This window comes from Staurois parvus, unplaced genomic scaffold (assembly GCF_062004578.1).
Source record: "Staurois parvus isolate SC_StPar_1 unplaced genomic scaffold, SC_StPar_1.0 ptg000673l, whole genome shotgun sequence".
Lineage (NCBI taxonomy): Eukaryota > Metazoa > Chordata > Amphibia > Anura > Ranidae > Staurois > Staurois parvus.
In genome coordinates this window covers 760,195-775,457 of record NW_028318469.1, presented here as the reverse complement: position 1 = coordinate 775,457, position 15,263 = coordinate 760,195, and the positions used below count along the sequence as shown (strand labels likewise).

At 38.6% G+C, this 15,263-nt stretch overlaps 1 protein-coding gene across 1 annotated transcript in view; it reads left to right on the top strand.

Moving 5' to 3' along the window:
• The first annotated feature begins 3,931 nt into the window (after positions 1-3,931).
• The window catches only part of SELENOM (selenoprotein M), a 30,531-nt gene continuing 19,199 nt past the window's right edge, over positions 3,932-15,263 (top strand). Inside the window, exons 1-2 of the mRNA XM_089652205.1 lie at positions 3,932-4,130; positions 4,362-4,397. Coding sequence (XP_089508331.1) covers positions 4,032-4,130; positions 4,362-4,397 — 135 coding nt within the window. The 5' untranslated portion in view covers positions 3,932-4,031. The remainder of the gene's footprint in view (positions 4,131-4,361; positions 4,398-15,263) is intronic.

Below are 15,263 nucleotides of genomic sequence, written 5' to 3'. Positions count from 1 at the left end.
CTCACCATAATTGCGATTTCCTATCAAGTGTGGATAGGCTACGATATCTGGTGAGTGCCACTGAACTGGGGGAGGTCTTTCCTCTGGAGCATGTGGTGATACCTGAGTGAAGTTATCCTTGCACTTTATTCAATCAACTATTGTCATTCTCTCCCGTGGTGATTTCAGCGGATTAGAAAGACTTTTGCACTTTATCACAATTTTTAATTGTCTTTTGGGTGGACTTATTTTGAAGTATTTGTGCATTTGATGAATTGGAATTTTATTTTATTGATCTGTTTCACATATTCATATTCATTTGCTTTCAGCTTAATAGTTCTTTGTTCATCAATTTTTTTGTCACTGTGTTATATATAATATTTTTTCTTTTGCGCTGCTTTCACTTGTTATTATAAAGATTCATGGGGTGATTATTGTTATATTCACTATTTAAGACAGCAGCATTTATATACATTTTATTTACTCATTTATTTATGTGAGGTGTTCACTACACTCTAAAAAATAACTCAAGCGACCTGTTACCACCACTTAATTAAATGTGTATTTCCAAGATAAAAATCCTAATTTATTGGTTTAAATAAACTTTTTCATTTAAAAACCTACTTTCATGAGTTGTGTTGAAATGATAATGTTGGAAATTACATCAACTTAATATTGTATGTCATGTACAGTTACATTTCTGCATTCATTGTTGTACAATTAAATTTAAGTTAAGGTACCTTAATAAATTTGACTTGGTAACTTAATTTTGCTCTACATTGAGAGCTGCATTGCAAGTCTCCACCCCCATTCATTTAACACAAATCAAGTCTCAGTTGTTTCAAAAACTGTTCCTTGAACTTGATGGACTGAAAGCCAGTGCTAAAGTAATGGGTCTCAAGTACAGTATTCTCTGAAGAACGTATGTGTTCCATAGCACAGTCATACTCAGATGACATTTTTCACTTTTATTTCAGTTCACAAAATGGTTGTCGCAGGGTAATGCGGAAAGAATATAGCAAATTGTAAGAAAGCTCACAAAATATCAACTTTCAATATCCTCCAATAGCTTCACTATATTGCCACAATTTGTTGCACAATATAGCAAAGGTCTTGTAGAGAAACACTTTCTGCACCAGACAGACAATATTAAAAAAATCATAATGCAAAGTGCTTACTCATTCATCAGTACAACTTTTAGGATTTGATTTTGGTGTGCAAAAAATGTCAATTGTTTAACAATTGGATTGTTGGGCCTTGGTTCACACAATGAAGTGCATGTGAATCACAAAGGAACTGCAACACATTCCTGTGCAATTCACATGTGGTTCAGTGTAATGCAATTTGAGCCCATTCATTTTGAATGAGCTCAAATCACACCACATCGCACCAAAGACATGCATGCACCAATTTTTGAACCACAGTGCAACCAGATTGCATGTTTTGTTTTGTAACATGCAATCTGGTGCCGGCAAATGCACTGTGTTTGCAACACTGACATCCACTGCAGACTGCAAGGGTAGTGCGATTTGAATGCGGTGCGCGAAATGCACACAGATTGCGGGGTTTCTGCAACACATTCTAGTGTAAGCCTAAACTGATTAATTCATTTTTGAAAGCTAGTATAAAAAAAACAAAGCTAAAAACTAATACAGAAAATCAATTTGGATCAACTTGATTTTTAACTGCTTTTTAACTTTAAAAAACTTGCTCATAATTGTAGCAGTTAAGTACACGTGACTTGAAGGTTTCTTATAAAAACTGGAAAAACTATTTGAATTAACTTAATATGTTTAAGTACTCAACTTAAAAACATGTGTTTATAATGCCAGTAATTAAGTTGGCGGAAAATAAAAATGCATTCATTTCTATCAGAAAAGCTAATTACCTCAATGCAATGTAGTTTGTTGCTTCAACTTAATTTCACCAGACAATGATAAATGGTTTTCAACATTTTTTACAAACAAATATCTGAAATTTGTGGCGTGCATTTGTATTCAGCCCTCTTTACTCTGATACCCCTAACTAAAAATTAGTGGAACCAATTGCCTTCAGAAGTCACCTAATTAGTAAATAGAGTCCACCTGTGTGCAATTTAATCTCAGTATAAATACAGCTGTTCTGTGAAGCCCTCAGAGGTCTGTTAGAGAACATTAGTGAACAAACAGCATCATGAAGGCCAAGGAACACACCAGACAAGTCAGGGATAAGTTAAGAAGAAGACTAAAGTAGGGTTAGGTTATAAAAAAATATCTCAAGCTTTGAACATCTCACGGAGCACTGTTCAATCCATCATTCGAAAATGGAAAGAGTACGGCACAACTGCAAACCTACCAAGACATGGCCATCCACCTACACTGACTGGCCAGGCAAGGAGAGCATTAATCAGAGAAGCAGCCAAGAGGCCCATGGTAACTCTGGAGGAGCTGCAGAGATCCACAGCTCAGGTGGGACAATCTGTCCACAGGACAACTATTAGTCATGCACTCCACAAATCTGGCCTTTATGGAAGAGTGGCAAGAACAAAAGCCATTGTTGAAGGAAAGCCATAAGAAGTCTCACTTACAGGTTGCGAGAAAGCATGTGGGGGACACAGCAAACATTTGGAAGAAGGTGCTCTGGTCAGACGAGACCAAAACTGAATGTTTTGGTGTAAAATCAAAACGCTAAATGTGTGGAAAACTAATACTTCACATCACCCTGAACACACCATCCCCACCATGAAACGTGGTGGCAGCATCATGTTGTGGGGATGCTTTTCTTCAGCAGGGACAGGGAAGCTGGTCAGAATTGATGGGAAGATACAGGGCAATCTTAGAAGAAAACGTTTTAGAGTCTGCAAAAGACTTGAGACTGAGGCGGAGGTTCACCTTCCAGCACGACAACGTCCCTAAAATACAGCCAGAGCTACAATGGAATGGTTTAGATGAAAGCATATTCATGTGTTAGAAGTCCAGACCTAAATCCAATTCAGAATCTGTGGCAAGACTTGAAAATTGCTGTTCACAGAAGCTCTAAATATAATCTGAGCTTGAGCTATTTTGCAAAGAAGAATGGACAAAAATGTCACTCTCTAGATGTGCAAAGCTGGTAGAGACATCCCCAGAAAGACTTGCAGCTGTAATTGCAGCGAAAGGTGGTCCTACAAAGTATTGACTCAAACCATTTATCATTTTCCTTCCACTTCACAATTATGTGCCACTTTGTGTTGTTCTATCACATAATATCCCAATAAAATACATTTATGTTTTTAGTTGTAACATGACAAAATGTGGAAAATTTCAAGGGGTATGAATACTTTTTCAAGGCACTGTATATCATATGCACTGGTTAGCACATACATGGTCTACCTGCACTCTAAAATAATGCTCTAAAACAAGTTCTGGTAAAGAAGTCCAGGCATAGATATGAGTCCAAAAACAGTATCTGATGCTTGTAACATACCCCCAACTTTCTGAAAGAATAAAGAGGGACACCTTTTAGCACACAGTATGCAGGCAAAGGACACATCCCTGCTATGGCCACAGTTACACGTCCACATCCAAGATCTAATATACAGAAAATAACAAATGCAGTAATATAGAGGTTGGATAGAAAATTTAGTGCAGAATAACACTTTTGGTAGTAAATTGGTACATTTTGTATTGAGATGTGCACATCAAATCAAATAGAAGAACAATTGAGGCTGCACAAGAGACAGAGGGATTTGGTTTGAAAAGAGGGACAGTCCCTCCAAATGAAGGACAATTGGGAAATCTGTTGTAATAATATGCAGTGGGCTGCCGGCTCCTGCAATGTGTACTTCTCTATTGCAGCTGACAGCTGTGACTCCAGAAAACATAGTCCTGTGGGGATGCACAGTGTTAATGATATGTTCCTTCCCAGGGGGGTATAGAAAGAGATGTAGGGGATTGCATCTCCTCCCCTCCATGTCCCCTCCTCATTCAGTAGTCTATGTGACGTGGCACACACACAAACATACACACAATCTGCTCTACTTCCTCGTCTGCCTGCTTTCTCCTCTCTAGCAAAGCAGAAATCTGACTCCACCAATGTGGCTTCCATTGCTGCTGTTTGGCCTCTTTCAGCCCTTGCTGGGCTATGAAATTGACTGGAAAAAGTTAGAAAAGGTGGCACGGGGAAAGGTGGAGGTGAGTTCTGTCAAATGATAATGTGAGATGGGCTGTGGGCCCTGCAGGCTGGCATTGTGCCTTCCAAACTCTTGTAGAGAAAGCAGCCCACAGGCTAGCATGGCTTAACCAGTCACTGCCTGACATCTCTGCAAACATCTGTCAGTGAAAGTGTCTGATTTCTCTGACTGTCAATGAATAACCCAGGGAGTGGCTGCAATGGGATCTAACATATCTGTCTTTCCTTTACAGACATGTGGTGGATGACAGCTCAACAGGATGAAAGAGGTAAGATGAAAACATATTGGGGGTTATGAACAGAATCAAATTTGTGTAATAAACAATAACTGATAGTTTTCTAGTTGTCTTGCTGCTGCGATTGTTATGACACTGATGACCCAGGGTTGGATGATGCCTCAAAGCTAATGCTAATGCATGCTGGATGTTCCAGCTGTTACGCTTGGAGGACATGTGGCCTGTCTGAGCTCTGTCATGTTGTAGCAGGATGATGACCATGCATGTCAACAATGTGGTGGGTACATATAACTGGTTGGAATGATCAAGCAGTGATGAAAAACAATCACAAATCATGTTACAGATCTGTGCTTTTTAAAAAAAACTAATACCTGGACCTGGGAGAAAATGATGTTCATGGAGCTATGCACCTTATATGTCAGTGGAGTCAATTCAATCAGCATAAGGCTGCAGTATTTTCATTACTGGGCATTTCCTTTTTTTTTTTAATTATATTTTTATTTGCTAAATGTTATATTGTACTAACCAGTTTACTGTACCGCATGCATTTTTATATTGTTTATGGTGGTACTTTTAAATGTTAGCCAATTCATAAAAGTTATCACAGGAGTGATATCTTGGATGCAATGGGGGGTTTTTTACTAAAAGGTAATTGGCTGTTTGCAAGCCACTTTGCAAGGGAATTTGTAATTGTAAAGGGAATTTTCACTTAGAGAATGAGGTGACTTACATTAGCCAAACACATACAAGCAAAAATGCAGTTTTTTTTTCCTTGCTCATGTTTGGATATTCTTTGCAATATGGCTTTTCACCACATTCACTAAACTAAAGGAGAATTCCCTTTCAAAGTACAAACTCCCTTGCCAAGTGAGCAGGCTGTTTACCTTTAGTAAATCAGCTCCAGCATACCAAGTGTCCAAAGCTGGCCATACACTGTTCAAATTTTGCTCAGTGCACGGGGGTTATTTACTAAAGCTGGAGAGTGCAAAATCTGGTGCAGCTCTGCACAGAAACCAATCAGCTTCCACATTTTATTGTCAAAGCTTAATTGAATAAGCTCTGTCGAGCAGGGCCCTCTGTTTCCTCTTGTAACTGTAATGTCTACCTTCATTTTGTAAAGGGCTGCGCAAGCTGTTGGCGCTATATAAATCCCGTACAGGGGTGGACTGACCATTTAGAAACTCGGGCACTGCCCGAGGGCCCGGGGTCAGTAGGGGGCCCCATGAGATACCACTGGTACCTTTTTCATAGGCTTTTTTGAGATTGGGCAAGAACACAGGAGCCCCATGATCCCCTATTGCCTGGGGGCCCGATGAGTTGTCAGTCCACCCCTGATCCTGTATAATAATATAATAATAATAAGCTGAAGTCAGACGCTGATTGGCTATCATTCACAGCTGCACCAGATTTTGAGTGCTCCAGTTTTAATAAATCTCCCCCAGTGTGTGGCCATTCCTTCTTCACAAAAGCTGATTGATTGACTGTTGTCAAAGGGACATGTTGGAAAATGTTTCTCGATCAGCTGACAGAGCTGTCAAAATACAATGTCCTAGTTGGGGGGGGGGGGGTTCTTCCCTCTTTGTGTGGATGGAAGAATCTGTTAGTTAGGCGTCATTCTCACAGACATTAAGCCATGGTGTAAATTCCAGCGGCAGGAATCCTCTGTTCCTTCTGCTGCGTTTGACAGCTGTGTGCAGATAGCTGTGGCCGCTGAGCCCATACACTGCAATGACAGGTAGTCAGTGGCCACCACTATTCGTGGCTGTTCTCACAGCCAGCGATTACCTGCTGTGATCATGGCTGGATGCACTTTGTGTGGCTTGGCAGCCGCAGCTAGCTGCTCACAGCTGTCAAACCCAGCAGCAGGAATCAGTAGATTCATACCGCTGGGATTTGCATTGTTGCTAATCTTCTGTGCAAATGCAGCTTAACAGTGTGTTGCCACCCTAAGTGGTCCTAATTGTAAGGTTCTGTAGCAGGTAGGATGAACAAGAGCTGCTTTTGAAGGGTAAAAAAAATAACACTAGAAAAATAATAATTTATGAGAATAAAAGCTTGCCTCGTTAAATTATTTGATGTGAAACAGAAACAATTGCTCACTTATGCGTAGGTTAAGTACGTACATTGAACATTTTGATAAGACAACAATTATGAGATTACATAAAAACACAAATATAAAACCTCATACAGCAAGGAAACAGGTGTCTCGAAATCTATGGTGCCTGTTTCTAAAGCTACGAATTGAAATCTAATGGGTTGCAATGGTACATAGATAGTTCCCTTTTTCTGACACATACACAATCTATGGTACCTGTTTCTAAAGCTACGAATTGAAATCTAATGGGTTGCAATGGTACATAGATAGTTCCCTTTTTCTGACACATACACAATCTATGGTACCTGTTTCTAAAGCTACGAATTGAAATCTAATGGGTTGCAATGGTACATAGATAGTTCCCTTTTTCTGACACATACACAATCTATGGTGCCTGTTTCTAAAGCTACAAATTGAAATCTAATGGGTTGCAATGGTACATAGATAGTTCCCTTTTTCTGACACATACACAATCTATGGTGCCTGTTTCTAAAGCTACAAATTGAAATCTAATGGGTTGCAATGGTACATAGATACAGTCATGGCCGAAATTGTTGGCACCCTTGATATTTCTCCAGGAAATCATGTATTTCTCACGAAACGTATTGCATTAACACATGTTTTGCTATACACATGTTTATTCCCTTTGTGTGTATTGGGACAAAACAAAAAAAGGGAGGAAAGAAAGCAAATTCGACATAATGTCACACAAACCTCCAAAAATGGGCTGGACAAAAGTATTGGCACCCTTTCACAACTGCGGATAAATAAGAATGTTACAAGCATGTGATGCTCCTGTAAACTCACCTGGGGCAAGTAACAGGTGTGGGCAATATAGAAATCACACCTGAAAGCAGATAAAAAGGAGAGACGTTCACTTAACCTTTGCATTGTGTGTCTGTCTGTGCCACACTAAGCATGGACAACAGAAAGAGGAGACGAGAACTGTCTGAGGACCTGAGAACCAAAATTGTGGCAAAATATCAACAATCTCAAGGTTACAAGTCCATCTCCAGAGAACTAGATTTGCCTTTGTCCACAGTGCGCAACATTATCAAGAAGTTTGCAACCCATGGCACTGTAGCTAATCTCCCTGGTCGTGGACGGATGAGGAAAATTGATGAAAGATTGCAACGCAGAATAGTCCGGATGGTGGATAAGCAGCCCCAAACATGTTCCAAAGACATTCAAGCTGTCCTGCAGGCTCAGGGAGCATCAGTGTCAGCGCGAACTATCCGTCGACATTTAAATGAAATGAAACGCTATGGCAGGAGACCCAGGAGGACCCCACTGCTGACACAGAGACATAAAAAAGCAAGACTACAGTTTGCCAAAATGTACTTGAGTAAGCCAAAAGCCTTCTGGGAAAACGTCTTGTGGACAGATGAGACCAAGATAGAGCTTTTCGGTAAAGCACATCATTCTACTGTTTACCGAAAACGGAATGAGGCCTACAAAGAACAAAACACAGTACCTACGGTAAAATATGGTGGAGGTTCAATGATGTTTTGGGGTTGTTTTGCTGCCTCTGGCACTGGGTGCCTTGACTGTGTGCAAGGCATCATGAAATCTGAGGATTACCAAAGGATTTTGGGTCGCACTGTAGGGCCCAGTGTCAGAAAGCTGGGTTTGCGTCCAAGATCCTGGGTCTTCCAGCAGGACAATGACCCCAAACATACGTCAAAAAGCACTCAGAAATGGATGGCAAAGAAGCGCTGGAGAGTTCTGAAGTGGCCAGCAATGAGCCCAGATCTAAATCCCATTGAACACCTGTGGAGAGATCTTAAAATTGCTGTTGGGAAAAGGTGTCCTTCCAATAAGAGAGACCTGGAGCTGTTTGCAAAGGAAGAGTGGTCCAAAATTCCGGGTGAGAGGTGTCAGAAGCTTATTGATGGTTATAGGAAGCGACTGATTTCAGTTATGTTTTCCAAAGGGTGTGCAACCAAATATTAAGTTAAGGGTGCCAATACTTTTGTCCAGCCCATTTTTGGGGTTTTGTGTGACATTATGTCATATTTGCTTTTCTGCCTCTGTTTTATATTTGTTCCAATACATACAAAGGGAATAAACATGTGTATAGCAAAACATGTGTTAATGCAATACCTTTTTTGTGTGAAATACTTGATTTTCAGGAAAAATATCAAGGGTGCCAACAATTTCGGCCATGACTGTAGTTCCCTTTTTCTGACACATACATGAGACCTTATCTATTTGGTCAGGAAAGTTATGAAAGAAGGTGTATGTGTATACACATACATACACATCTGTAGATGCAAGCTGTTCTGTTCCGATTTAATGGAAGATAACGCTTAATGCTATTAACTGTTTTATAAACACATCAATAAATTTAAAGTTATACATTAATATTATACATTAATACAGAAATCAGGTATAGTTCTAGAAGAGCCATGCAGAATTTAGGGCTTGTGAAAGGGAGCATAATCTCTGAGTTCTGCATTTGTTTTTGAATTCTGTGCTACCCAGACACTTGGGACTGCTCCAAATTCACTATATGGGTTTGTGTTCAATGGTTTTTAGTGAAAGTTGAAGCATACATACAAGTGAACAATCACCTATATTATTATCATTATTACAGGTACTTATATAGCGCCGACAATTTACAGAGCACTTTACATATATATATATTGTACATTCACATCAGTCCCTGCCCTCAAGGAGCTTACAATCTAAGGTCCCTATCTCACATACACAGACTAGGGCCAATTTAGACAGAAGCCAATTAACTTGCCAGCATGTCTTTGAAGTGTGAGAGGAAACTGGAGTACCCGGAGGAAACCCATGCAGGCACAGGGAGAACATGCAAACTCCAGCCAGGTAGTGTTGCATTTCTGAATACAGTATATTACACAGAAGAGTACAACATAGCGTGGAACCTCATAGAGAGAAACAGCTACTATATTGAGATTGCAATGTTTAGTCAAGGAGGTTCAGCAGTAGATGTAGTGCTCAAATCCTGAACTATTCAAATTCACCTGGAAGGGAATAATTAAAGCTGGCCATACACTAGCTGATTTTAGAGTGAACAGTTGTACGAAAATTCTCAGTACATTGGAATGCCGTTTTATGGTACTTTGCTTTTAACATTTGAGTTTGGAATTAATGGACTTTCCCAAATGAAAACCACATTCACTGTTAGAGATTTGTTAATTCAAGAACGTTTTTCCATCCTGCTCCTTCATATCTAATTGTCTGATCTGCATTTTGGAGAACTTTCAAAGCAGCAAGAATGAATGTCAGTTGGACTTTGCAATACAAAGAAGGTTAAATGCTGCTTTGAAATGGTTATCCACGGTACACAATCACAGTAAATAGATATCTACAGACTTGGGCTTCATGCACACTGGGCGTTAATAGTTGAAGTAAAAACGCAAGTTTTTCAGCTTTTTTTTCAGTAGCATTTAGCTGCGTTTTTTCCATGTTTGCGTTTTTTTACACACACAAAAAATTTTGCTTAAAAAAAGTAAAAAAATTTAGTTTTACCGCATTTTACTGCATTTTTCAGTGTTAGAGTATTTTTACAGCTGAAAAAACACCTCTAGAAACCCACTAGTTCTGGGATTTTTTCCAGCCCAAAAAACGCTGGTTAAAACCTACGTGTGCATGGACACATAGGATAACATGCTGGGGAGTTTACTGGCTGTAGAAAAAAAACGTCAAAAGCCAAAAACAGCAGCTGTGAAAATGTCCAGTGTGCATGAGGACTGATATTAAAACATGCTTCAAGCCCACAATAGATGTGGAAAAACAAAGCCCATCTACTGTAGCCCTTAATATGTGGTAAACTGTAAACATATGGAAGCTCAGCATACATCCTGGTGGACTATAGAATGAGGAAGATTACGTTACTCTGAGCATATGTGATTCTCTGACTTATTACAGCTACAGTATTTTTTGTGATTCAACAGCAAATATTGTGCAGTCTTTAAAAAAAACATGATATTTGCTTAACTGTATTTTCTCCTCAATGCACACGTTGGTGATTCGTTTGTATTTGAGAACAAAAACTGTGAATTTTGCAGGAAACTATGATTTCATGCAAACACTTAACATGTTAATCAGTCTTGTTTTGCTCTGTGGAATTTACCAAATGACTTGTCTTATACTAAACATTCATGCATACTGCATATTTATGAAACATTAAGTACTCATCCACTTCTGAACATGAAATTTCACAAAAGTTTAAATGATGCCTTGGGGGTTAGATTTATAAAGTAGGAAGCAAAATCTATCAAAATATGAATGCTTTTTGACACTTTTCATTGCTGATTTTTCTGCCATAAATAGATGACAGTGTAAGCAGGTGTAGTGAAATAAGACTGCAGTAAAATAAAAGATGGGCAAAATGTGACATTGATAAAATACAGAGCCCTCCTTTAAAAATACTTGGTCATGGTCAAGGGTGGCAGAAAAAGCTAAAATTCTAGAAGTGAAAACAGATGAAAAGGTGAAAATGCCAAAATAATCCAGGAAACAAACTACAAACTCTGTAGCCGATGGTACTATACCCTGACATGGCTCCACACCATTTTCCCTGATGTACCGGACACTTGTTGGCGATGCCAATCTGATAAAGGGCCATTTTTACACATTTGGTGATCCTGTCCTTGGATATGCCCTTTCTTGACCTACATACATTCAACGCCTAAATAGATAACAGACCTTGACCTGCCCTTTGAACCTGCAACTTTTCTCTACACCATACAGACTTGTTTCCCTCTATGTACAAATGATCCTTGACCATGCATTTACTGAATACAGCTAAGACACTTATCCCTAGGCTCTGGAGATCGATTAAGACCCTGGAACTCTCTGATTGGTTTCATCCCATTGAACAGGTGAGAGAGATGGAGGAACTGGTACATACTAGCAAAGAAATGATATCCTCATTTACTACCACCTGGAAGCAGTGGTTCTTGTTTACTGATTCAGACTTGTACAAGCAACACTGTCCCTTTGGACTGATCCATTTTAGGTTCATGCCTCACGTTTTACCTCCCTCCACTTGCCCCACCTGGTTGAGCGACAAGGTGATAAGTACTCTCTGGGGGGCCCCCTTCTTCCCCTCCTCCCCCTCTCCACCATCTCTCTTCTTACTCACCCTCCCTTCTTTCTTTCCCTTTTTTTTTCTTCTTCCCCATCCTGTGACTCTCCCTGTCCTCACTTAACCTTCCCCTTCACTGGATTCCTTACCCCCCTGTTCCTGCTCCTTTTACCCCCTTTTCACCTAACCCCCATTTATTGACTGTCCTACGATTCTATCCCCATGCACTACATACTGACCTCAGTCCATTTTTAAATAGGGGCGCAATCAATGTTATGGCTCATCGTCCCTTGAGTAACGCTTTCATGCATTTTGTTGAGACACTGTTCTAGTTGTTTTCCACAGTTGGGCTTATGCCCCTTTTTATCTAATTGTTGGTTGACACTTTGTAACCTCTGATTGTTCATACATATTGATACTGTACTGCAGATCCTATGTTGGCTGCTGCTTCATGTACCAGATGGTTTTTGTAATGTATCACCAGTAATTTTTCTCAATAAATATTCTGGAACAAAAAAAAATGCCAGAAAAAAGCAGCTAGTCACTGAGGAAGACAAATAGTTTTCAATAGTAGAAATAGATAATAGGGAAGGAGAAAATAAAAAAAAAATTAAATGTTTTTCATCACTTTAATTAGGTTGCATGGTTAAAAATGTTGATAGATACATAAATAGAATTTTGGGACAGAAATATAATAAATATAATAATGACAATAATAATAATACATATACAAATAAAAAAAATCACCAAACCCAGTGAGGGCATTTTATAGATTAGTAAGAATATGGACACAATAAAATTGGACTGTTATTATTGGCAAATTTAGTAATATTGGCATTATCATAATTAATAAAGAACTATTTTTAGAATAATAACAGTAATAATAATAATAATAATAGCATTATCAGCCTTAGCAACCAAATAATATTGGTGAGGATGATGCTGATAAAAACAAAGTGTAGAATTATCATATAAAATATATGGAGTATACTAAAAACCAAAAAATTGATATGTGCATAGTATATGAACTAAATCATACCTAATAAAAATATGCAACAAGCATATGAATGCATAAAATAATAGTACAAATATAAAAAATTACATTACTAATGTAATTCATGTTATATAACATATACTGTATGTAGTGCATGGCTATGTAGTAACTAATCACCTCCATATGTGATCTACAGATCAAATCCTCAGATCAGATATGGGGGAAATCTTTAATATAAAGCACTGAACAACTTATATATTATTTGTTTGCTCTTCTGTGTTTACATTTTAGTGCTGGCAGCTGAGCTGTTCATTTAGGTGATAGGGCTAGCGCAAAAGGATCTCCGCTATCAAGAGCGTTTTTTTTTTAATTCATATTCATATGATATTGATTTTATGTACCATAAAAATAATTATTTTGGTAGTAATGGAAAATAATGTTAAAGACTAGTAAATGAAAATAGTACTATAAAATAGCATGATTTAACATTCCTATTAGAGGAGGTGGTAAAAACTGGAACATATTAGATTCAATATCCCCAGAAGAAACAATGTAAAAGATGGTCTGAAGGTTAAATAAAAAGAATATAAAGTTAGGAAGGACATTCGCATGAATGCTATGGAACGTGCACCTGAATAGAGATACACTGGTCAGATGTCTCCTCACATTTGTTACATATTCCCAAGGAATGTGCATTGTAAAATTGGAATTTTATATGACAACATTACAGTCTTAGACTTGGTATACATAGCTCAAGATTGTCCATTAACCCCCAAACATTATATTTATTTTTTTTAGCAAAGACCATCGTCGCAATTTTTAATGTTACATGGTATTTGCGCAGCGGTTTTTCAAATGCAATTTTTTTGACAAAATACACTTTAATGAATTGAAAAAAAAACACAATATGTACCCCAATTTTTTTGTAACATTTAAAAGAGCATGTTATGGCAAGTAAGCAGATGCCTTTAAAATTGCGCACGCTCGTGGAATGGTGACAAACTGCGGTACTTAAAAATCTTCATAGACGACGCTTTAACATTTTTTACATGTTTAGAGTTACAGAGGAGGTCTAGTGCTAGAATTATTGCTCTAGCTCTGACGTTTGCGGAGATGCCTCACGTGTGCTGCAAACACCGTTTACATATGCGTGCGTGACTTATGTATTCGTTCACTTCTGAGCGTGAGGTATTGGGGCACTGTAAAAAATGTTTTTCTTTTTTTCTTTTTACACTGTCCCTTTTTTTTAATCATTTTTATTCCTATTACAAGGACTGTAAACATCCCTTGTAATAGAAATAAGGATGACAAGACCCCAAATTTGCTGATGTCTTGGCTTCACTATACTAGGCAATGATATTTCCCCACTATCTGAGCGTTCTAGAGAGGACCACACTTACCATATTTTGTATGGGTGTCATAGGGACAGGAAGTCAGGGAAAATCTCACAGATGTAGTCACAGACAGAAATTTCAACTCTTCCTAATGCTATCTAAAAGGAAACTAAAACAAATGTCTGGACTTAAGGTTTAAGTCTATTTTTCATTTAGTGGATGTCTAACAACTCATTTAACGCCAGCAATTTTTAAATGTTGCTAGGCTTTCAAGTTTCATGTTTGGCCAGCATTTTACTTTCATGCAGATGTGGCCATACATAATGCTGATGATTGAAGCCATGACTGAAGTAATACATCAGTGCCTTTGACAGCTATCTTTCGCCTGGCATGAACATCCACTACCCTGTGCTGATGTCCATTAAGTGTTACTAAACCCAGGCCCCTGCTTTCACTGTATATGGTCTCCCACGGTACATAGAACATGGCAATGCAATTATTTTAGTAAATATAAACTGCTCATCAGCAGTTAGAGCAGTCTTGTGACTTCTATCAGTGCCCAGCAGAGCACTGGTTAAAGCTTGTAGGAGGAGTTTTCATTTTGCTCTAGGAAGATGCAGAACCCCTGACCTCTATCTGGACAGTGCTGATTGGCCCTGTGTTGATCACATTCACTCTCCCAAGAAAAAAAAAACCTCTCTAGCAATACACACCAAACTGAGCATGTGCAGAGTGTCTCCACACAATATGTCTTATCAGGAGATAAGAGGGAGACACTGGAAGAAGGGGAGAATCAGAGAAGACAGGACCAAACAGCCTTTTTACACAATGCAGAGGATTAACCCCTCAGGTGAGTATATCAAGCTTGCTTTACTGCATATTCAGACTGATTTTACTGTTGTGGGTTTAGTAACACTTTAAGGATTTTCCAGCCCATAAGGTGACACTCGTCTGCGGTGATTACTTTGCATACCTGGTTTGATTATTGTATCAGAAGTGTTCACATCGTGCATCATGTAATTTGTAGCTTGAAAACATCTTCCATATGTTTGGAGATATCTGATAGAGAAACCAATAGGGACCAAGAGGCCCATGAGGATTAAGAAAAACATGTTCTGATGAACCTATAATTGTAAGTAATACACAAAGGATATTTAGAAAGGCTCACATATGTCAGAGAGAGACTCTAGTGACTGTGAACCATATGGAAGCGATTTCTGCTGCTCTTAGATGAATAATTCTATGCCGAAGGGCTGGGAATATTTTGTAGATTGGTAGGTGCTAACATAGGACCCAGCCAAAAGGAGTTCTGCTGCCAGAGGAAATATTGCTTCTTTTATACTGCCATACTCATATTAGTAGGACTCTACCATTATAATCCATTAGAAGAAATAAAAGCTTCGTACTCAGGTAC